The 25,862-nt window shown below is 34.7% G+C and overlaps 2 protein-coding genes and 1 long non-coding RNA gene across 5 annotated transcripts; 2 read left to right on the top strand and 1 right to left on the bottom strand.

The window, feature by feature from the left end:
• Positions 1–8,792: 8,792 nt before the first annotated feature.
• LOC102663928 (uncharacterized) lies at positions 8,793–13,112 on the bottom strand. 3 transcript variants are annotated; one of them, XR_005890020.1, is made up of 8 exons: positions 12,395–13,112; positions 12,080–12,296; positions 11,302–11,637; positions 11,117–11,210; positions 10,616–10,725; positions 10,290–10,432; positions 10,093–10,165; positions 8,809–9,083 (listed from the first exon to the last, which is right to left on the bottom strand). It is a non-coding gene; the product is annotated as an uncharacterized lncRNA (long non-coding RNA). The 3 variants fall into 3 exon arrangements; XR_001386443.3 differs by lacking the exon at positions 10,616–10,725 and having other exon boundaries at positions 12,395–12,585; positions 12,678–13,108; XR_001386442.3 differs by lacking the exon at positions 10,616–10,725 and having other exon boundaries at positions 8,793–9,083; positions 12,395–13,071.
• A 327-nt stretch (positions 13,113–13,439) lies between these two features.
• On the top strand, positions 13,440–14,248 carry LOC100778499 (heavy metal-associated isoprenylated plant protein 21). Its single transcript, XM_003555040.5, has 2 exons — positions 13,440–13,939; positions 14,027–14,248. The coding sequence occupies exons 1-2, from the start codon at positions 13,868–13,870 to the stop codon at positions 14,246–14,248; spliced, it is 294 nt and encodes a 97-aa protein (XP_003555088.1). The 5' UTR covers positions 13,440–13,867.
• Positions 14,249–23,368: 9,120 nt separating this feature from the next.
• Positions 23,369–24,501, top strand: LOC102670436 (uncharacterized). The gene is made up of 2 exons (XM_006604947.1): positions 23,369–23,574; positions 23,796–24,501. The coding sequence occupies exons 1-2, from the start codon at positions 23,369–23,371 to the stop codon at positions 24,499–24,501; spliced, it is 912 nt and encodes a 303-aa protein (XP_006605010.1).
• The last annotated feature ends 1,361 nt before the right edge of the window (positions 24,502–25,862 follow it).

Here is a 25,862-nt window from a genome sequence, read left to right on the forward strand (position 1 = left end):
TTGTTTATTAACTTTCAATCTCTTTTAAAGACAATTTTACAACACTAGTGATCAATTAAGATTGAATTTACAAAGAAGAAGAGATTGTCGATGATAGATGGAGAGGATGAATATGCACAAAACAACAAGGGGGGACCCCTAAGGGTACATAGATCACATTCAATCCTCAAAAAAATAAAAACTAACCGACTGGTGCGAAGGACATCGGACAAGAAATGACGTAAGGACGATCATAGTCGTGATTCGCTAGCGCCTTGGCTTCATTTCCTCTTCTTCTTTCTCTCTTCTCTCAATTCTCTCCACTTCTGAACCTTGGAACCCCTTAAAACACCCCTAGGACCCTATTTATAGGCAAAAGGTCACTTTGGGGCAGTTGCAGCTCGCCCAGGCGAGCTGAAAGTTAACCCTGCAGCAGTGAGCTCGCCTAGGAAAGCTAGAGCTCACCCAGGCGAGCTGGTTTCTTCACCATGAAGCTATTTGGTGGCCCAGGCTTGCCTGGGCAAGCTAGGGTCCAGGAAAACCAAGGAAAAGACCTTTTGCCCCTTTTTTTGGGTATTTTCCGCATTCTTGATCAAAACACTAAATGATCATCTGTTTCACACTGTAACTAGCATTCAACACCATAAGTCGACTAGCAAGGATCAAAAGATCAATGAACGATAGTCCCCAGACGAAATTAGGGTATGACAATATTGTTGTATATTTGCAACCATTATTTGAAGATTTGAAAGAGTTATGAAATATTGGTTTTAGAACTTTTGATTCTTATAGTAGTGAAAGGTTTAATATGCATGCAATTCTATTGTGGATTATTAGTGATTTTCCAAATATTGGAATCTTATTTGGATGGAACATGCACACTAGGCTAGCTTGTCCAAGATGCAACTTTGATGCTTCTCCTACTTAGCTTCATAATGGGGGAAAATGGAATTTCATACATCATCGTTGCTTTTTGAATACAAGATATAGATTTAGATTAGTACGAAGACAATTTGATGGAAATGTGGAAAACAAAAATCCACCTTTGGTTGTAACAGGTGAAACTATCTTAGAACAAGTTGAAAATCATAATGTTGTATTTGGGAAAGAACTAGAGATGGAAGAGCAAAAAAGAAAAAAAAAAGGCAAAAGTCATAAAGTAGACCTCTACAATGGAGAAATAAGAGTATATTTTTGAACAACCTTATTGAGTGGACAATTTATTGCCCATAATCTTAATTTCATGCACATTGAAAAAATGTATGTGATAATGTGATTTTTACATTATTGATTGATCCTACAAAATCAAAAGATAATTTAAAGAGAAGATATGACTTACAAAAATGGGGTCTTAGACATGATCTTTGGCTTGATGAAAAAGGAAGATATCTTCCCATTGTATATACATTAACAAATGCAAATATGGTAGTTTTTCTTAGAACTTTGAAGAAGATAACTGCTCTAGATATTTAGATGGAATTGAGATTGAATTCAACTGATTGGGTCGTGTTGATGATGAACCTCACATTGTGCCACCTAATGTAAGCACTTTGTTTCCACCAGTCGGAAAATCAGTTGGAGGTTTTACTTACTTCACTTTACCTACAAGGGAAAAGTTACAAGTTCATCGTCATGTATTGACTAATTGTACCCAAGTTGAAACATTTATTCAGTAAGTATTCTAACTATAATTTATTATTTATTATAATTTGTCTTCACTTGAAAAATTGAGAAATATACTTTATATGTTTCACATAGGGAATTTCGAGATATTCTACAGAGACAATTGAGGAGAAGCACACAGTCAGCCTTTGAGATAGACAAAAGGGTTCATAGGGAATTTGTTGAATGGTTTTTAGTGTGTACATATATTATATCTCTGAACTTTGAACCCTTTGTTTTTATGAATGTTTTTTATTGCTATTTTTTCTTTTAGATAAAAAGTGACTTAACTAAATCCTATTCAGATGATTTAAAGTTTTTAGCTATAGGTCCAATTAGTTGTGCAAAGCTCTATACTGTGTACAATATTAATGGACATAAGGTTTGTACGTTGGAGAGAGACCAAGGGCTTAAAACACAAAGTAACGGACTATTTGGTACATTTGGGACAAGGAGTTATGCAAGTAGTAATGACAATCAAATACGGTTTGGTGGTGTTCCTTATTATGGATAATCAGTACACATAATTGAGTTAAACTACCTGTTGGATCAAGTGGCCTTAGAATAATTAAGAAGGGGGGTTGAATTAATTAATCCTAAACCTTTACTAATTAAAAAATTACTCTTCTAAGGCTTTTACTTATGTTGTTAAAAGAATAAGGAGTAGAAGAGAAACTTAACCAAAAGTAAAAGCGAAAATTAAAATGCATAGCGAAAAGTAAAAGAGTAGGGAAGAAGGAGACAAACACACAAGAGTTTTTATACTGGTTCGGCAACAACCCATGCCTACATCCAGTCCCTAAGTGACCTACGGTCCTTGAGATTTCTTTCAACCTTATAAAAATCCTTTTACAAGCAAAGATCCACAAGGGATGTACCCTCCCTTGTTCTCTTTGAACCTAGTGGATGTACCCTCTACTAGAACTGATCCACAAGAGATGTACCCTCTCTTGTTCTCAGTCAACAACCCAAGTAGATGTACCCTCTACTTGTACCACAAAGGATGTACCCTCCAATGTGTTAAGACAAAGATCTCAGGCGGCTAAACCTTTGATACTTTGTGAATGGGGATACAAAAGAATTCTCACGCGGTTAGTCCTTTGAACACTTTTGTATAAGGGAAAGGGAAGAATCAAAAGAATTCTCATACTGTGTCGTTTTGAATTCTTTGACAAGGGAGAAGGTAGACACAAAATAATTTAGGCGGTTAGTCCTTTGTTCTTTTGGAAAAGGGAGAAGAGAGACACAAAAAAAGAATTCAGGCGGTTAGTCCTTGGCGAATTCTTTTTGGCAAAGGGAGAAGAGATGAAAAGAATGAATAGCACAAGTTTTCAAGGTTTAGAAAACCAGAAAACTTTGGAAAGCTTTTGGCACAAAGAAGAAGAAGAAGTTCAAAGAGATTCAAGGCTTATAAAGGATTGTATAAGATTGATTGGATTGATAGAAAGATTCATTGAAAATGCAAAACAAAACCTTGCTTTTATAGACTCTTCATGTCTGGTCAAGAGGACCATTTAGAAGAGTTATAACTTTTAGAAAAACTTAAAACCAATTTGAAAAAGTCAAAAAACATTTGAAGAGTTACATATTTTGATTTACTCAGAAACAATCACTGGTAATCGATTACCAAATCAGTGTAATCGATTGCACAAAGCTTTTATGTGAAAGGATGTGACTCTTCACATTTGAATTTGAATTTCAACGTTCAAAGGCACTGGTAATCGATTACCAAAACATTGTAATCGATTACAGCTTTTTTGAAATCAATTGGAACGTTGTAAATTCATTTGAAAACTTTTTCAAATTCATTTTGCTACTGGTAATCGATTACAATAATCTGGTAATCGATTACCAGAGAGTAAAAACTCTTTGGTAAAAGGTTTTGAGAAAAATCCCATTCTCAACCTACATCTGTTGTTGAACAATAGTTTGATTTTGATAGAGTAGAGGAAGAAGATGAAGAAATTGAACTGCAACAATTACAATCTACAGCTCTTAAGAGAGCTTGGATTGTTGATGTCATTGGTAAGAAAGCATAATACAAGATTATTGTATGGTTTTGGATTGCGGGTGTGTTATGGCTATTAAAAAAATTGAACTAAAATAATTGAGAAGTTGAATTGAACATAATTGTATAAAACTAATCCACTTTAGTAAAAAAAAATGAATTTGTATGTTCATTTTGTATAGAAATGAAAGAGAAAAGTTTAATTCACCTGTTTGCGAACTATTTTGATTGTTGTAAAACAATAATATGGAAAAAATATGATTTGCAAATTCCGGATTGTGCTGGAAGTTTTAATTCTAGACTTGCAATAACTCTTAGGTAGTTCTTATCAACTGCTTTGCAACCTCCAATCATTACTCTCATCTTAGTACAAAACTAATGGAAGTTTTAAATTCATTTGTTGGTAGTTCTTAATTTCTTACATTATAAGCATGAACTTTGCACACCTATGTTTTCTAATATATTTGATAATTTGATAGATTAACAAGGCACAAAGAATACAAATGCACTTATGGTGAATGATGTTTGGTCTTTATCTCCTACTAAAAGGATTGTTGTGGAATGGAATGATGGTGACTAAGCCACTAGAGATTGTGGAGCATTGTTAAATAGATTCTTGGGTCACCTTGCAAAAGACTATGATGTATTTTCTATCAGTTATACCAATTGGAAGAAGATTCCTAAAGACTACAAATAAGATGTACTTAACAAAATTATTCAAGTAAGTGATGTATGTGTTTACTTATATTATAATTTCAATTGTATTGCAAATTGTTGTTAACTTTAATTGTTGAATAATTTGAAGGCTAAGTTTGAAGTTGAGCATCCTCTTCCCACAATTTTTGTTTCAAATCACTTAACACAAAATCGAGAGAGCATCGACAAGAATTATGGGACCAAAGGGATGATGACACCAATAATTGAGTTTTATTGATTGAGAAGCTCCCATGAGGATTAAATAAGGATCAATGGGCATCTTTTGTTGACTATTGTCTAGATCCAAACACTATGGTAAACTTAAATTTATATTCAACTTTGTTTTGCATCTACTTAGATTTACAAATTTCTTCTATGTCAATGATTAGGAAAAAGCCCATAAAAATAAATATAATAGAAAGAAGCAAACAATTCCCTACGCAGGTGGATCCATGAGCATTGCACGCAAGAATCAAAAGATGGTAGCCTATGGTTCATACTCTTTAAGAATGAAAATATTATTTTGCTCTTTAGCCATTATAATTCATAATTTTGTTGGATTTTGTAGGAATTTGAGTGTGGTTGCAAAGTTAGTAAGGGAGAAATATGAATAGCATCACACAAACATGTTAATGGAGAATTTGTGAATGACAAGGCTAGAGAAACTATAGTATGTTCAATTCTATTAATGATGAATCAATTGGAAGTATTTCAAAAGACATATGAAGTCAAGATTCCTTAGCTCAAGCTCTAGGAAGTCAACAACACTATGAACATGTTCGAGGGTTAGGATTGGGACCTTGCCCATCTCGGTTGTTTGGACCCACTATGTTTGTATAGAGGGATATCCTTGTCTTCCCCATCTTATAGAGAGTTGCAAAATGAGGTTAGTAGTTTGTTGCATTTTCCCTTAGAATTTTTGTAACATCCCATTTTTCGTAAATAAATTAAAAAGACTTTTTAATAAAAAAATAAAGTTTTAGAAAATGGTGAGATTTTTATAATTAAATAAATAAAGAGAAATAATTATATTAAAATAATGGTTTGAAGAAAAAAAAATATATTTGATTTATTCATTTGATAGGAAATAAAGTAGAATTCCTTTTTATAAAATAATAAAAATAAATAAATAGAGTAAATAATAGACTTTAAGTACCCTAGCTATAAATAGAGACGTGTTAAGTTAGAGTAAATAATAGACTTTGAGTACCCTAGCTATAAATAGAGACGTGTTAGGTTAGTTTTGACACTAACGATGCCTCATCTTCCTCTCAATTTCATTTTTCCCTCTCCTCCTCCCAAAACCCTCTCTTTTTCCCGCATACCACCAAACCTATCTCAGAAAAACGACGATCTAGGACACATTCACCATTAGATCATCGTGAAATTTGAGCACCAGGTTTGGAACTCAATTCCAAACATTCTCACTATTGGGAATTACGAAAACATGTTGAAGCTGAGAGAAATATCCTTTGCATCATAGCTTTTTCTTTTGCTGCAGGAACCCAAAACCGTCTCAGTAAAACTACGATCTTGGACTCATTAACCGTTGGATTGTAGTGAAATTTTGATATGTGGTTCAAGATCCAATGCCTCACATCTTAACCATTGGGATTTGCGAAATAATATTCATGGAGAGAGAAAACTGAGTCGCACGAAGACAGTACAAATGGAGGCTTCAATCTCTTCTCCTTCTCTCTAACGTTTAGGAACCCTATCAGAGTAGTCAGAGGAAAAAATTGAGAAATCTCAGGAAATCACTATAGATGCCACTATTGCTGTCACAATACACACGTGAGCCCGCTTAGAGGTAAGGGATGAGTTTATCGCAATTGGGGTTAGAATGAACATGTGTAGCGATCCTTAGAGGATTAAATTGAGGTTTATTTTTGGATGTTTATTGAATTATAATTTTTCCTTTACGATTATAAATACAATATTGTTGTGTTTTATGTACCAATTGATGTTCTGATAAGAATTGATTGATAAATTTGAATGCTCTTGATGTTTTTGTGTTTTGACCCATGATTTTGATTAATTGATTTTGATATAATTGTGTAAAATTATTTGAGGGGTTTTACTCCCCATGTTGTGATAAACCTTTTGTATAAATTTTTATGTTGAGATTATGAAATGGTGATTCAAATTGTGAGTATGTGATAAATTGAACCTGTGATGAATGGTGAAATACATGTGTATTGAGATGAGATGTGTGTATCGAGTTGTGAGCTATGAACTGTGCAATCACACAATTGTAAGACCCTTTAAGGGAGATGAGTATTCTGATGAGATCCACTGTGGGAACCCGACAAGTTTAATCACAAGCGTGACGAGTTAAAATGACTTTGAAAACAATTGAGTAGTTGTGTGTATTGCATAGTTCATAGGTATAGTGTGTATGATTCATGAGGTGTGATAACATGCTACTTTGAGATTATACCATTCCATTATGATTGAGACCGAATATATGTGATAAGTTGAGTATATATTAACTTGTAATATATATATATATATATATATATATATATATATATATATATATGTATGTGTGTGTGTGTGTGTGTGTGTGTGTGTGTGTGTGTGTGTGTGTGTGTGTGTGTGTGTGTGTGTGTGTGTGTGTGTGTGTGTGTCTCCTTTAAGCCTATATTGATCCCATATGGTTGGAACATTCTCGCAAAACAGTGTGACCCTGACTGGTCTCCCTATGATTTTACCTAGTGAGAGTGACCTGACTTGCTAGTGTGTAGTTTGTCTTGTCATGTACTCCTAGGCGCTCGCCGAGGTTTTTCACTGACATGGTACCACATTGCATATAGGATTGAGCCTTAGTGTATCTGTTGCATAACGTCTGTGTATTGATCGATATGGATTGATTTATTGATATTGTGTTTTGATCATTGAGTACATGCATGTCGTGAAAAAGAATGAGACGTGTGTGGTGTTTTGATGTGATGTTGTGCGACAAAGTGGTAAAATAACGTGAGCTATGCTTAAGTAAGTTGTATTTTGTTTATATGATATTTATACCTATATGTTATCTAGTTTTTCTCTATTAGTTAGGAATGTGATAACTCACTCCTCATGTGCTATTTGTGTTTGGATCCTGTAATGATCCCAAACTTTATGTTCGTGGGAGCAGATGATTAGGTGGATGACTATGAAGAGCCTCATGCTAGAGGACACGGAAACACAATGCTCTAATAGAATGTGACATTAGGGTATATGTTTCTATATTAATTGCATGAAGTCTTGGACGACCTTGTTTTGAGCCGAGATGATTTATTATTTATTTGGACAAATTTTATTATAATGTTAGAAAAGTGAATGTGAGCCTTTTATCTTTTTCAAAGACTTATATTTAAATGTGTTTTAAAAATTTTAATTAATTTTGATTTCTTACTTCTTTTATTATTAGTATATATATGTGAGAGGTAGAGGACGTCACAATTTTCATGTTAGGATCTAGCTTCCATGTCTGGTTGTTTAGCTTCTTTGGATTCTCTTGGATTGGATGTAAAGAAGAGAAAAATAATTAAGAAGCACTGCTATAAAAAACGCGTTCAACGTCGGTGCTTATCGGAGTTCAACGACGGTGCAAGGCCGACTTTGAATGAGACGTCGTCGTAGGCCTCCGGCCAGTCTACGACGGTCTCCGTCCACCATTTTAGAAGCACACGAGTCCTGCGACGGGGATGACTGGAGGCCCGTAGTTGCAGGTTCGCCTTCGAAGACGTTGTCGGCACGACGAACGACGTTGAAAGGTAAGCTTTTAAGGTCAGGTATGGCGGCACCGACGTTGTGTGTAAGGGCTACCACATCGTTGCACCGGCAACCACCGCCGTTCAATGGTTGGCCAACTACATCGTTGCTGCCGAAAGCAACGACGTCGAAAGGAACCAAGTTACATCGGTGCTTGAAGAGGAATGTCGTTGAATCCATGGCCTTCACGTCGTGTCTGCGGGAGGAACGTCGTGGACTGCATGGGAAGCTACGTCGTTGCTGTCGTAAGCAACGACGTAGATTATGTTTTTTTTTCTATTTTAAATTTTTAAATTATAAACGTTATTTGTATAAACGTAAATAATATGAACTCGAAATTTTTAAATTATTATTGTCAACTAATAATTATTATGATAAGTATATATAATGTTTGTGCTAAAATTTTTGGTTTTAATTAATTTAATATTATATAAATAAGCAAGATAATGCATGATATTATATAAAGTAAAATATATATCAACCAGTATTTGAAATGTAATTAACCTAGATTTGTGTAGTATATATTAATAACCATAATAATTAAACATGATATAATATAATAATAATAAAAAGTAAAATGTACTAATAATTAAGCTGAAAGTATATAAATTTGTGTAGTATATATTATCATTTTACTTAATTTAAATTTATATTAATCTTAAGCAACAATAACCTAAATAATGAATATGAATACAAATAGCCATTTAACAATTGTTAAAATATTGTAACTTAATCATATTAACAATTAACAATATATATAATTAGATTTAACAGGTAATTGTTAAATTTATTAATAATAAACATAATATATTAGTTGCCAGGGGAAGACTGTGGTTCTTGAAATCAGTAACCTTCTCAATTTCTTGCTACTGGTTTGACCAAAATTGTTGGAGTTGTTGCTGAAGCTGGTGTTAGAACCATATGCTAATTGAGCTCCACTACCATAGATGGGTTCTGGCTATGCCCTTGATGATCCATTCTGTTTCAGATAAAATCAAACATCACGCCTTTGGAATGACATTTATAATAAAAGCATCTTAATTAGTGCTTCCTATGATCATTTGCCTCATAGAGTAGTTGCCTATACTAGTAGAATTCATTTTTGTTGAAAGTCATCAAGTTTGCATGTAATGCAAGTTGACAGAACCAACCAAACAAACAGTTGCACAAATCTCTATATATACTATATTTGGTGCTAGCTAGCTTAATTAAAAGAGTCTAGTTAATTCAAACATTAACAAAGAAAATGTGAAAAGCATGGGTGCTTTTAAAAATACTTATTTAAACATGAAAATGTACAACTGGCAAAGTGTGATCAATCATTTATGAATAATGCTTTTAAAAAATTTACGCTTTTTCAATGATCACGACTATTTTTAACATGAAATAATTTTGGTCGAATTATGTAGGATTAATATAGATAATAAAATTTACTTTCCGAGCATTTAAAAAATACGTTTGTTTTAAAGTAAGCGTATACTTATTTTCAATTTCATTTAGAAAGTGTATTGTAATCTTAATTTACTTTGATTTATTTAAATTTAAAAATTAAATATATTTATTTGCTCACTTTGAATGCTAGCTTGTTCTTATAGAACCTTTTTATTAGTGCCTACATATATGAGCACGGAGTACTTTGGACCCAAACTCATGATTACTTTAAGAAATAAAAAATTAAACATACTTTTTTAGTTATTGCGTTCAATATAAATAATAAGGCTAGATATAAAAAAAGTGGAAATATATTTATGCTATTTTGTAAAATTATGTATGATTCTTAATTTTAGTACTTGAACTCACCATTGAATATTTTTTTGTTCCTAAACTTTTAAAAGAATGATATCAATCGAATATAATCATCAGTTGAAATTCTTTCTCTATTGTGCTAGCCTATTTGTTGGTTTTTCAAATGTTGCATGCTCCACTTTCACTCATAACTCTATTCCTCAATTTGAAAAGAAGACAGGTGGGGCAATTACCACACTAACCTATCATAAAACGAGTAAGAAAGCGTCTCTGACAATATCCGTCCCACAGTTGTCTTCCCAGAGGCCATCATTCCTGCATTTCAGATTCAAAATATTTTGAATACCCTAAGTAATTATACTTGCAATGTATGTATGCACAAGTACTTCTGCCCTGAGTCTGACCAACAAGATATATACAGCGTCCACTATAGCATTACCTTCAAACTTTTTGACGATGATCTCAAAACAACTGATCCCTCAGTTGCTCCTGGCATATGTTTTCCTCATCTGTGCTTGGATCAGCATGCTTCCCACTTGTACTCACATCTTGTGTGATCTTTGAAGCCTCTGTTACAATCATCTGCAAACCAATTGTAGCTTTTAAGATGATGACATACCCTTTGTTAGTACTTAGCAGTATAACATTAAAGGGTATAACATTAAAGGAACCCCTACAATATAAAATGTAAGGAATGAAATTCAACATTTAAATTTGTCTCCAAAAAATATAATGAATCATATTAAGAAACATATTTTGTTTCACCTTCCTCAAAACAAAAGGATCAGAAACTCCCTAAACTTGTAGTTCATCTACAGAGCAGCTTTTCCATGTGCAATACTTTCAACTCGAAAAGTATGGATACCATATATAGACTGCAGGCAACTTGGACAAAGAATTGAGAAAATCTAATCAAAGAAAAAGTATAAGATGTAACAAACATCATGTAGGTAGGTTTTAAGCACAAGCTGTGCTTTGTTATGCATATTTAGCCAGTAATTTGTAGTCGTTCAAAACCCTACCATTTCTTTCATACTTTTGAATGATATAAAACTCACAATTTATAAGGAAAAATTGATGTGTTAGACTGTCAGTCTATAACAACTATAAAATATAAACCGTGTGCTAGAAGAACACTTCATAACTCTTTGCATATATATATATAAGTCTCAAAAAACAAAAACTTATTAGGTAACTGAAATTAGTTTAAGCAAAACACATTAAAATAAAGGGCAAGAAAACATTATGGTATGCCTACATCAGTACCTTGTTCAATGATAATATCAATGACCAGAGAAAGAGGTACACGCCTCTCAATTGTTACAGTCCCCCAAAATGGTATAAATGAAGGTCTTGATACCTTGACCAAGAGAGAAAGGGAATAAAAGATCATTTCGTGTATTAAAACTCATATCGCAACATCACGATCATGCAGAACAATTCATATATACCTTGTAAACTACTTCGATACATGTAACATATAATATGCAAGAAGACAAATCCTTTTGAAGCACATATCTCCTGATGGGCAGGTAAAGCAACATAAGAAGGCCAATTCTCCAAGCTAAAACTAGAAGTAATGATATAGCAAGCCATATGACCGTGTCATATTTAACGTAATTGCTTGCCAGCTCTTCAAAGGATGTTGAGTATAGTATCTGTTCCAAACAATCTTCCTCTTCATCATCACTTAATTCAGACCCAGAGTAGCCAAGTATTTGATCCTTCAATGATCTTGACTCCGATATGTGATCTGTGTGACCAATCATCATCTCTTCAACCACAAACTAGTCAAGAAGAAAGGTACACAGATAATAACATTAGCTCCAAAAGAACAATAAAACCTTTTATTCCAGTGCAACTACTGCAGACATGCCTTAATCTAACCTTTCAAAGTGAAATTAGAAACCTCAGAAGGCTACCAAATTGAGATCAAATTACATTTTGCACAGGAAATGTTCATGTGAATTGAGCTGAATCATACAATGCCGGAAACTCTAAATGTCAAAACACAACAGAATTTTCAAATGCATTTATATTTATCTCTCTCAAAATGCAAACAACTATAGTGAGTTTGTGACATGTCTTTACTATTCAGCTCCAAATAAAAGACCAAAACAACTAAGCTCAGGTTATCATGTCCACATGGTGTACTATAACTGAAGGGGCATCTTTGCAGTGAAAGAGCTTAAATCAATTAAAAGTGACAAAGGGCATTGTGCTATATACCTTCAAAATCAACTTTTCATCAACAGGAGAATGAAAGCTTCCAGATTCCAATGCTGAAGCTACAAGAGTGACATTTGAAAAATTATGTTAAGACTCAAAATAGGCAACACTTATTACAAATTACAATCATCAACAAACTACATAGTACAGGTTAAACACATGCCTTCCCTTATATGTTAGTTTTCCAATTAATCACCCGAGGGAATTGTGACTGACACTGCAAATAATGAAAGGTAGCTCAAAATTAAGTGTAGCCTCGGTTAGCTCAACTTGATAGAAACAGACCCTCAAGGATCCAGTTGGTAAGAGCATTACCCTTTCTAATTAATAAGCCATGTGACGATTTTCAATATAGATAGTAGATAATCCACCATATTTAGTCTCAAATAACGGTGCACTAAAATTGACTTCCATTTCTGAAAACATTGCTGGGACATTGCTGAAACATTGCTGACCTCAGTTTCTGAAATTGACTTCCGCACAAGTTCTTTTAAAACAAAGTGGACCTGCAGAGTAGAAGAAAGCATGTAATTTATAAATGGAAAGAACAACATGTCACTGGGAAATTTAATACAAAAAAGAACAAGACACTTATTACACAAATGTAAGTGACTTCCATTGCACTTTGGAGGGGTGCTTTCCTAAGGTCTGCCCAAGTGGCAGAGCCTATGTCATAACTCCCAAGAGAACCACCACGAACAGCAGATCCCAAAATAGGGATATTCTTTTCCTTGTCATTCTCATCAAAACAATTCACTGGAGCCTGCCAATTTGCATCCTCAAGCACTGCACCAACCTCAAATGTCATCACGTGACCAGTGTATCCTGCACCCACCAAATTCCAAGTGGATTCACTTCAGATACATGCTTCAAAAAAGGGAGACATACAAACAAATATAAGTAACAAAAAGTAACGTGGCATTGACCATTCAATGTGGTCAAAATACTGTTTATGAGTGTGGACAACATCTTTACTTCACCATTTAACTTTTACAGTTAAGTTTAAACATAAATGTTAAAATGACATCAAAATGTAATTAAAAATTGTTGTTGAGCTTAATGGACCATTACTTGTAAATATCTCTTGCAAAATTAACAATTTAAGAATAGAGGTGTGTGTAGTACCTGAGGAGAAGTCCCACCTAAGAGGCCTACGAGTGAGGATATCCAAGTAAAATATCAACGGGAAGATTATAATGTGTTTGAACTTTCATTAGTCTCAGGTTTGAACTTTTATGTTGTTGATCTAAATTTTTAACCACGGTCTTATAAAGATTAATATACACAATAGGTCTCATAAATCTATCAAGAACTTATAAAGATTAGTAATATATATAAAATCTTCAAGGCATGCATCTATAATAAATTGTACATTAGTTGAAAAAACTAACCCAAGAAACAAAGAAAAAAGAAGAGAAGAGAGGACAAAGAAAACCCAAAATAAGATATTGAACCATTCAATATATAACACAGTGATTATAATCATATAATAAAAGGCATTGTTGGAGCAATTTGTTAGTGAACTGTGGAAAAGTAAAGCATAATGATTGTACAAAACTGAAAGACAAAATAAATATAAAGATTCTAAAAAAAGTCAATAAAACATAGCACAGTTGGTGATCTTTTACAAGCAAATGTCCCCTGTAATAATTACAGTTTATAATATAATTATCAAGAAACCTGCTTTTGCGCCTTAATTAGTCCTCTGAATCTTTTAGAGACTTCCCTACATAAACACCATTGATGAATCACACTCTCACTATCTGGCTTTGGTTTGATTTCTAGAAAATGGGTGCACTAGATTACCTCTCCAACTTTTGCACTGTAACCAGCACTAGGACCAAGCAGAAAGCAATGCAGGTAAGAATGAAGTATATATAGAGAGAGAGGCAATAGTGAATTCTATAATTAATTGTATAATTCCTTCAGATATATATTATGTTGCAGACAACAGAGATAAAAGTGAGAATGGACTGCAATGGTTGCGAAAGAAGAGTGAGAAATGCAGTGAGTTCAATAAAAGGAGTGAAATCTGTGGAGGTGAACAGAAAGGAGAGCAGGGTGGTAATGAGAGGATATGTGGATCCAAAGAAGGTGCTGAAGAGGGTAAGGAGCACAGGGAAAGTAAGAGCTCAGTTTTGGCCATATGTTGAACAACATCTGGTCTAGTGTGCTTTTCTTTGCTCTTTGTTCTTCTCTTAATTAATAAATTATTCTTTTATAAATGCCATTCCCCTTTGGTGGCAACCCTGTTTGCACTGCTGCAGGGTTGGCTAAATGACGAATTTCCTTCTCTTAAAAGTATGATGCAAAGACAGCTTGAAGTTGAAAATGAGAGCATTGGTTTTATTTATCAAGAACAAAACATAAGTGGAATCAGAATATAGAATCACATTCCGAAATCCCATATCCCAAACCAGCTGAAGACCTTTGAAAATACCCATTAGTTTAGCTTGAACTACCTCATCTCCATGAAGATGAGGTACAATAGTATTTTGTGTCTATTTAATTATCTCCTCTCTATCTCATCTATACCTAACAAATTTATAATATTATTTTATTTCTATTCTATTTTTCACCCATTTCTCTTAAATCAAACAACAAAACATATCATTTTATTTATACTTTATTCTGCCCTTTTCAAATTATATCTCCTATTTTTGCCTATTCTATTTTTCTCTTCTAAACCAAATACAACATTAAAGTGATGCAAATCAATTCATCACGCATAGGTGACCACTTTGAAGAAAAAATCAATTGAAAATGTTGGTAATTGGCAGCAGGTTAACCTAGCCGAATTTAGAGTTCTTTACTGCATAAAGGACTAAAAGCATTTTTCAAAATTGAAGACTAAAAATCATTTAAATTTGAGAGACCAAAAACAAAATGACCTAATTTAAAGGACAAAACATATTTAAGCCAAGGATTTATAATCACTTAAATTTTATGTTTGTTATGTCAATCTGCAGAGTAACAAGTTCACAGAACTGAATTACGCCTTTGACTGCAGAGTAACAAGGCTGGTATATGCAACGCCATCCATTTCATCCACAAACAAGTTTACATCATTGTTTATCTTTGTGTTGAGTTACGCCTGCCCACCTTAATTTGTTTTATTAATTAATTAAGGTTAAATTAATTGGGAATGAAATGGACTTTGATGTTCAGCCTAAGGACATTGCAAATTCCCAATCATTGGCATGTGTGGCAAATGAACTTTGATCTTCAGCCTTTGACTGTACTAGAGGCATTCTGTTTAAATGTTTAAGAGTACACGTAGAAAAGCAAAAAGGATTGGTATGGGACAAAGAAAAAAAAAGGATTTAAGAGTATACTTAAACTTGAAAATTTCAAAATCTAATAAAAGTTACTACTGTTGCTAAACAAGATAATCCTGTCCTAAAATGTGCCCGCCATGGTTACCAAATCACACAAAGTGGAAACTTCGTACTCTTTTCTTAGCTGTCACTACCCATCCTCTTTCTAAATCCCCTATTAATTGACCACTTCCTTCGTACTCTATCCACATCCTCTAACACACACTCTTTCCCAAACCCAATTCAACAGCACCCACCACCTCCTCATATCTACTTAAACTGCATAAATTTAAGCAACCACATTCATATAGATGAAAAATGCTACACATATCTTGGATGAAAAATGCATAAATTATTGAATGCTAATATACACCAATTAAGATAGATATTAGTATTCATGAAATACTGGCAAGCAAACACCATTAAAAAGCACATTCCATAAGTAAGCATATATGGCCAATAAACAAAGCATACATTTACGTAAATGTCCTAGAATTTTTCTCAAGGTGAATATTCTGTGGAAAAAATCATATCATCATTAAGCTCAATCTAGTACTGAAACTCCTCCGCATACCAAATGCAATATTCTCAACTAAAATTGCATCAGAGACATGATAAGGCACCCACCTTGTTCCCAATGACAGGAGAATTGTCAACAAACCATGTATTCTGACTCTCAGATTGGCAGTGAGCAAAACATGAATTTATGAACAATCCATTTTGAGGTGATCTTGAGAAGCCTTTAATAGCATTCATCATTTGATTCCTGAATCCTGCATTAGATACAGGGAAATGACTTATTACAATAATTTACTGAAGACATATTTGTACTTCTTGTGCTCCTATAGACTTGATAATTCTTGAAATCACCACATTTTCTTTTGCTTTATAAATGTTTGCTGACCAATACACTTTTCGGATCTTATTGTAGACTCACTTGTGACTTATTAAACGTGATTCACGTTAGGTGAAACCCTGTCTTACCTTACTCGCGAGTAATCCCTTGAAGTTAGTTGTTACACTCTCTTTACCTTTTAGCATATAGGCAGAGTCTATGATTTATATACTTTTTATACACGATAAGGAGAGGAAATGGTGCCTTAGTTTAGTATAGAATCCAAAAGAACACTAATAAAAAACTTACAATTACCTATTAAAGAATACGAGTGAGAAGTCGAAGATATACGACAGCAATAAGAAATTCCATAATTACATTAGTATAATGCCATGTTGGTAGTTTTATTCTCAATTTACAGAAGAAAAAAACAGTAGCGGGTGTATGTTTGTGTCAACTGAGATTGTTCTGAGTTTCAGATCAAATGTATACTATATACATACATATATTACATGTTTATGCAAAGTAATTAATTGTTTTTGTTAGAAACTACAGCTAATCATACTTGAGCCGGATAATGAACAACAAAGTCTCTATCTAAGAATTTAACTAATTGGACATACAGGTCTCAAATTCAAAACTACTTAAGCTAATTCGCACAGCTAGTAATTAATTAGCACCTTTGTTAAATTTAGCACACTAATTCTCAAAAAGAAAGTTGTGTGAGCAACAAAAACCCACTTGCGGCCTGAACGTGGGTTTGAAGTTTCTAAATTTTTATCCTCTTTGGGAAGTATGCCAGTACTAACCAATCCACTTGAGAGACTAAAAAAGAGCAAAAGTGACTCAGCAGCAACAACAAGTTAAAAACATGACACAACTAGTTGTACTTTAGGAAACACCATCCAGAAGAAAGAAAACCACTTCATAAGATCTCTCTATGCATCACATTTTCCCACCAAAAGGAAACACACGAAGAGACAACAAAAAAACATGTCATCTTCACTCATCTTACCATTAACCATTTTGACAGTACTGTCTTTTCTCTCCTTGGCCATCGGCCACCGTGCTCAACCCTGCAGTAAAGAATTCCTCAAATTAGCCCAACAAAAGAACCTCTCAGACTGAAAGACACTGTGCACTCTGGGGGCAGAGTTTGCTTGGTCCTACCACAGTGTCACGAATAAATCCATAGAACTAGAAATTATGTTCCGTGCCACACTCCCCACCCCAATCAGTTCAAAGGAATAATTATGTTCCTTTCTCTTTCTTCATTCAAGTTCCCTAGCATCATTAATCTCTTCTTTTTCCTTCATTTCAGAACATTAGGTTTAAATTTAACTTCAATCCTTTCTTTTTGACACCTATCTTACAGTGATACATGTGAGACAGAGAGAGAAGAGATTGAGAGATTTTCGTAATCACTAGAGAGCTTCATAATAAATTTAAGAACATTAGGTTAAAGCTATTTCTCATATGTCAAACCACCTTGCAAATGTTGGATTTGTCAAGAAGTACATTTACCATGATTTAAGCTTGTTTGGACCTGATGAATAGTGGGGTTCTAATACCGGCAATCAAATTCTGAGGGAAGAAGCACTGAAAGAGGGGTAAAAGATACATCACTAAAAGAAAAACTCAGAGCAAGTAACAACTATGGAGCATCAAATCTTCGCATAACCTTACCTTCAAAACACAGTCGTGTTACAACAACTCCAAAAAGGGGTACTCACTGGCTTCGGCGGTGCCACCACAAGACGAGACGCCGGACGAGGTGACGGGGGTGCGGGCAAACGCCACAGGTCACGGCGAGGTCACGGTACACAGAAATTTCAGACACACAGGGAAGCGGGAGCTCGAGCGCGAGTGTTCACGAAATAGCGTGAATTACAACATTATATACATCAACCTTAACGACGGTGGCTTAAGAACAACGTCTTCGAAATTCAAAATTTCAACGACGGTGTTTTCAAGTGCACCGTCTTAAGTTACCTGCGCGCCACCAACTAAGACGGGCACCCACGGCCAACGTCGTTGAATGTGTCACGTGCCATGCACGTGGCACATAAAATGCTCACATAGCTGTGACACCCTCTACCCCTCACATATATATTAATAAAGGAATAAAAATTCAAATATTAATTAAAAGTATTTTTAAAACATTTTTAAAAACAAGCTTTTCAAATGGATAAAAGGCTCACATTCACTTTCTTCTACATCATATTCAAACTTGTCCAAATAAATAATAAAGTCATCTCGACTCAAAGAAAATCATATAAGTCTCATACAATTAATATAGAACCTATATCCTAATGTCACATCCTATCAGAGCGTGGTGTTCCCGTGTCCTCTAGCATGAGGTTCTTCATAGTCATCCACCTATTCATCTGCTCCCCCGAACACAAGTTCAAGATCATCACAGGATCCAAACACAACAACACACAGGGAGTGAGTTATCACATTCCTAGCTAATAGAGAAACAAGACAATTAAATATACATATTATATAAATGAGATACCACTTGCTTAAACATAGCTCACGTAACTTCACCACTTCATCATTCAAAATTCACTTTTCAATTATCAATCACATTACACAAGAATCCCACACTTCGATCAAGATATAATAACACATCAATTAGCAAGCATATGCAATAGTTATGCTAAGACTCAATCCTATATGCAATGTGGTACCATGTCAGTGAAAAACCACCCTGGGGCGCTTAGGAGTACATAACAAGACACACCACACAATGGGTTTGTCAGGTCACTCTCACTAAGTAAGATCATAGGGAGACCAGTAAGGGTCACGATGTTTTGCGAGAATGCTCCAACCATATGAGATCAGCATAGGCTTAAAGGAGCACTCAAACCCGGTGACCCCCAAGGCTTACACTCCGAAGAGTCCGTCAGGGCCTCTCCCTCCTGATTCAGGTCCAACCCCTAAAATAATTTTTGCATGCAGACACTGCTCATGAATTATACAATACCCACGACCTTATACTCGTGTTTTAAACACGTTCAACACAATCGCACTATGATTTAACACTGGCTCCTAAATAGGAAACCTACATTTTCTCTTTAACACTGCGCATCAACGCTTTTCTCAAGATAACACTGGTCGGGTTATTGTACAATTCATAGCTTACAACACAAGCAATTTCACATCAAGTGTTAACTACACACTTATCCACAACTAGAACTCATTCACAATTTCATTTCTCATAGTGTGACAATCCACCATCACATGTTTACACGTATCTCACAAATTAACACATGTTCAACTTTACACTTATACTCAATCTCAATAACAATATTATAATCTCAAAGCAACATATTCTTCTACAATTCATCACATACTCACAATTTGAATCATCATTTCATATCCTCAATATAACAATTTATATAAAACACTATCACAACATTAGGATTAAAACCCCTTAACTAATATTACACAATTATATCAAAATCATAGGTCGAAATATACAAATATCAAGAGCACAATTTATCAAGCAATTTTCATTAGGACATCAATATTTTATTTATAATCATAAAGGAAAAATTGCAATTTAATAAACATCTCAAAATAAAACCCCAATTTAATCCTCTAAGGATCCCTACACATGTTCTCACTAATCCCCAACTGTGAATAACTCATCCCTTACCTCTGAGCGGACTCACGTGTCTTCAGCCAGGGATAGTAACATCTCTAGCGATTCCCTGAAATTCTTTTAGTTATTCCTCCGACTGCTCCGATAGAATTCCCAAACGTCAGAGAGACGGAGAAGAGATTGAAACCTCCACTTATACTGTCTTCATGCGATTCCTTTTTCTCCCTCCACGAATATTATCTCGCAAATCCCAACGGTGGAAGCGTGCGGAATTGAATTTCGAACAACATATCCAAATTTCACAATAATCCAACGGTTAACGAAACCGGGATCATAGTTTTACCAAGACAGCTCTGGGTTTCTGCGGGAAAGAAAAAGGCTACAATGCGAAGGGTGTTTCTCTCATTTCAGAAATGATATCGAAATTCTCAACGGTGAGAATGCTTGTAATTCTGTTGCGAACATGATACTCAAATTTCACGACGATCCAACGGTGAAGGGGGTGAGATCGTCGTTTTTCTGAGACTGGTTTGGTGGGCTGCGGGAAAAAGAAAGGGTTTTGAGAGGAGAAGGGGAAAAACGAAAATGAGGCCAAAAGGAGGCAGCTGACTTAACATAACTATTTATACCTAGGGTACTCAGCCTATTATTTGCTCTATATTTATTTATTTATTTATTTATTTTACTAAAAAGCTTTTTAAATTTATTTACGAAAAATTGGGATGTTACAACTGCTACTCCTATTACGACGTTTTTGGCGGAAACGATGAGGAACGCGCGTCGTAAAATAACTTTTTTTTAGTAGTGAAGACAAAAAAGATAGGGAGATAAAATAATGCTTTATCTACATGTATATATAGTAGTTTTATTTAGTTTCAACATTATAACTCTTATTCCGATTAGTTTAAACTTCATTTTCATACCTGTTAAGCCATTATCATTATTATGAGACTCTTTACTGGTTGTTTTAGATTGTTTGGATTCTCTTGGACTTTTATGTGACTCTTTGCTTGTTTCAAACTATTTGTATAATTAAGATCTTATTGTGGATTTTTGTTTGGAAGGAAACTATTAAATTGCCTTGTTTATATATATATATTGATTTAATTAAATTTGTGTTTTGAAACAGGATACTAAATTAAAATCACAAATGGTTAAGCATGTTGTGAAAATAGAGGAACAAAATAAAAGATTTGAAAGAATGATGGGTTTCTTTGCACAGAATTATGAAGGTGAAGGGTTTCCTGACTTGGCCATGTTTCAAGCTTCACCAGTAATATTTTAAATTTGAGTTAATTTTATAAATATTTTAAAATATAATTTGAGTTTCTAACTATGATTTACATTATATTTAATGTGTTTGACCAAGGAAGTGCGCAACCAATAATGTCTCTAATCATTCTCCAACCGATTCTTAACACAAAGAGTAGAGCCATATTTGGCACCTAGAGATGTTGACTCTTTTATTTTAGAAAAATTGTACTCAGTTGAAATTACGGAGGTTTCTAAACCGTGAGGATTGACTATGAATGCTGGTAAATTATGAAGGATTTGAAATGGCTGAGTACTGAGTATGACATTAATAGAAGTTTAAAAATGTTGGTAAATTACGAAGGTTTACAAATCGCAGGTAAGCCATGTGCTTTCGAGGGTTGGTCAAACCTGTAAGGAGTACACTTGCCATGGACGCTTAGCCAACCAAAAGCACAACGACTGGAAACTCACTTAACGGGGGTTATAATTGTGAGTAACATGAAAAATAACCCCAGTTAAATCTATTCTTTCTTTGTGGTGGCAACAACTTAACATGTTAATTTGAATTATCCCTCAGAAAGAAGCAAATAAGAACATTTACTACAAATATAGTAAATGATATGCTACGCAAAGAAACAACTAAGCTAGCTATAAGAATTGTTTATAAATGGAATGCCATCAGGCAAATTTCTTACACAATATAGTAAGTTTCTATCTGTATACTATAATACATACACAATATATAAATTACAACTAGTTTATAGTAAGTTATATATCACACATATATAAATTACATCTCAAATTTGATCTTCAGGAGCAAGTAACAACACAAGATGAACTAGATTGATGGAAAATTGATTATAAGTAGAAGGCAAGCTAGAGAAAAAGCTTATGTTGACTAAGCATACTTCGACTCTTTGGATTTATAAAGACATGAAGAAGATCCTCCCTGAAATATTTGCTATATGCAAAAACAGAAATATTTAAATTCTTCATATATATACTATATATGCATTTCAATCTATCCAATACTCTATTTTAGTTTCTAGGTAGTAATAAATATTTTTTGAGACTAAAATATAAATTAAGGACAAATCCAAACAAAACACACAAATAAAAAAAAAAGAAAAAAAAAAGTAGTTTACCCTTATGAATTTTCACCCCACTTTGATAAAGCGAAATTGAAAATATAGATTAAAAAAAATTCCACACACCCTTGTTCTTTATCTTTGCTCCTCTAAATTTAAAATTGATTTTTTAGTCATTGTAAATTGAAAATCCTCATGATTGTTTTAGTATTTACATCCAAACGCCCTTTGCACAAATTAATGTTGTGAGATTTAATATTTTAAAAGAAAAACAAACATGTAGTAGGGTGTTTGAAAATAAGAATGCAAAATAAAAAAAGATTACCATTTAAGCTACTTGAAACCTGTTAAGCATGTAACCAAATAGGCAGAGGACTAAAATATGTTTTTTTTATAAAAAATTTAGGAATTAAAAACATATTTAAGCCTACCATGTATTAAATAACTTTCTAACAATCATAATCAAATTAAATATTAAATGAATAATAACCATAAATAAAAATGAGAAGAACTACTTATAAACATTGGAAGCTAAATATTTAATACCAAATTATAATACTAAAGTATTCATTATTTATAGATGGTTTGAGACCACAGTCCAAGCAGTTATTGGATGCTTCTGTTGGAGAGAAAATCAAATTGAAGACCCCTGAAGAAGCTATGGAGCTTATAGAAAATATGGCTGCTAGTGATCATGCTATTTTGCGTAGTCGGACTCATATTCCTACAAAGAGAAGCATGTTAGAGCTTTCCTCACAAGATGCATTATTGGCACAGAACAAGTTGCTAGCTAAGCAGCTTGAGACATTGATTGAGACACTTAGTAAGTTGTCAACTCAATTACAAGTGACTCAACTTTCACATTCAACAGTTTTGTAGGTTAGAGGTTGTAGCATATGTGGAGGAGCTCATGAATCTGGTTGTTGTATACCTCTTGATGAAGCTACACAAGAAGTGAATTATATGGGGAATCAGCATAGACCAGGATTTAATGCAGGTGGATTTGCAAATTTTCAGCAAGGTTCCAATTTTAATCAGAATCAAGGGAAGTGGAGGTCTCATCCTGGAAACCAGTTCAATAAAGACCAATGAGGATCATCCAACAGGCCTCAAAATCAAGGGCCTAGCCTTTATGAGAGAATAACCAAGCTGGAGGAGACTTTGGCTCAGTTCGTGCATGTTACTATGTCTAATCACAAGAGCACAGAGTCTGCCATTAAGAACCTGGAGATTCAAGTAGGACAGCTAGCCAAGCAATTAGCTGAGAATTCTTTTGGAAGTTTCGGAGCCAATACTAAGAAAAATCCTAATGAAAAATGCAAAGTTGTCATGACTAGAGGCAAGAAGGCAACCATGGTGGAAGATGAAATGAGGAATGGTGATGAGCAAGAGTTAGTAGCTGAGGAAGAAAAAGAGAAAGAAGAAGATCAGTTGAGAGAGAACAAAATAAATGGTGAAGAGAAAGAAGAAAAAAATAAAAAATAAAAAATAAAAAAAGAGAGAGAGAAAAAGAGGAGGAAAAGAAGACAAAGAGTGAGTTGGCTAGAGAAAAGAAGAAGGAGGTTGTCCCATGCTCAGGGAAGGAAGTGCCACATCCTTTGGTGCCATCCAGGAAAGACAAGGAACAACACTTTGCTCGTTTTCTTGATATCTTCAAGAAATTTGAGATAACTATCCCTTTTGGAGAAGCCTTACAACAGATGCCACTCTACTATAAGTTTCTGAAGGATATGCTGACCAGGAAGAGCAAATACATCCATAATGATAATATTGTAGTGGAAGGAAACTGCAGTGCTGTTATCCAAAGAATCCTTCCACCCAAATATAAGGATCCAGGGAGTGTTACAATCCTTTACTCTATTGGTCCGATGTCAGTCGGTAAAGCCCTCATTGACTTAGGGGCAAGTATAAATTTGATGTCTCTCTCCATATGCAAAAGAATTGGAAAGTTGGAAATTATGCCAACAAGAATGACATTGCAGCTGGCAGATCGCTCCATTACAAGGCCTTATGGCGTGATTGAAGATATTTTGGTCAAGGTGCGGCAATTTACCTTCCCTGCGGACTTTGTTGTCATGGATATTGAGGAGGATGTTGAAATCCCTCTGATTTTGGGTTGTCCCTTCATGCTAACCGCCAATTGTGTGGTGGATATGGGGAAAGGTAACTTGGAAATGGGTATAGATGATCAGAAGATCACATTCAAACTGTTTGATGCAGCAAAGCACTCAATTGACCAGGATATCTGCTCCAAGATGGATGAGCTTAAGAATGAGATGGTTCTGATGGCCCGAGCCAAGCTTGCTCCAAACCCATGAGGTAATATGCATCAAGCTAGTGATGTTAAAGAAGCGCTTACTGGGAGGCAACCCAGCTCTTTTTTCCTTTATTTTATTAATCATTGCATATAGTTAGGTTTTAACTTGTTTGTGATTGCTAGAGTAAGTCATTAGCATGTTTTGTATGATAAAATGGGGTTACTTAAGCTTCTCTGAAGTTGTGGATGAAGAATAACTTGGAAAAATTTTCAGTCATCCACTCGCTCAGCGCACATCATGCGCTAAGCGAGTCACCACTCGCGCTAAGCGCGCCAACCCCTACCCATTAGCTGAAGAGGCCTCGCTAAACGAGACCACCGCGCTAAGCCCAAAAACCTCTCTGGAATTGCATTTACTGGAATTGGGCTAAGCGAGTCATCTCGCTAAGCGTGCAACATAGTCTCGCTAAGCGCATCAGTACGCTAAACGCAATTATCTCTCTGCCTAGACCTTCATGTTAATTGGGCCTAGCGGGTCATACCCGCTAAGCCCAATTCCCTCTCGGGTATGGAATTGCACTAAGCGAGTCATCTCACTAAGTGCGACCCCACTACTGCATCTTGAGGCATTTAATTCATTAAGTTGGCCTCATCTCGCTAAGCGAAAGTTGCAGACCAATCAGAGCTGCAGAACTCGCTAAGCGCGTATCTTCATGTTAAGCCCAAATCCTTCTCGGGTTTTCTAATTTTCGAATTGGGCTAAGCGAGCCTGCCCCGCTAAGCGCGTGAATTTAAAATCTGAAAATTCAAAAAGTCACTAAGTGTTCGCTTAGCGAGTCACTCGCGCTAAGTGAAACAGTCGAAACTGCCAAAAATAAAAATTTGTTGCCTTAGGCAGTTACTTTTTGTGCAAAACTCATAGCATTTCCCTCATCATTGGCATTCCCTACTTCTGCACTATGCATTTCGTTCCCTACTTCTTTGCTCTTATTTGCACTCACCAGCCTCTGCAATCAAAGTAAGTGTCTTCTTCTTCGTTTTTAATTTCATTTTTGAACCATAGGATAAATGCCTATTTGTTTTCTCTGTGACTGTTGAATTTGTGTTGATGTTGCTATGGATTAGTTAGCTGTTTAATAGTATGTTGTTAGGGGTTTCATTTTGTGCATAATGTATGTTAGTTTCGTGCATTTTGATTTAGTTCTTAGGTTTGTTGTAACATCCCAATTTTTCGTAAATAAATTTAAAAAGACTTTTAGTAAAAAAATAAATAAATAAATAAATATAGAGTAAATAATAGGCTAAGTAACCTAGGTATAAATAGTTATGTTAAGTCAGCTGCCTCCTTTTGGCCTCATTTTCGTTTTTTCTCTTCTTCTCTCAAAACCCTTTCTTTTTCCCGCGGCCAACCAAACTTGTCTC

The sequence above is a fragment of the Glycine max genome, chromosome 19 (assembly GCF_000004515.6).
Source record: "Glycine max cultivar Williams 82 chromosome 19, Glycine_max_v4.0, whole genome shotgun sequence".
In the NCBI taxonomy this organism is placed as follows: Eukaryota; Viridiplantae; Streptophyta; class Magnoliopsida; order Fabales; family Fabaceae; genus Glycine; species Glycine max.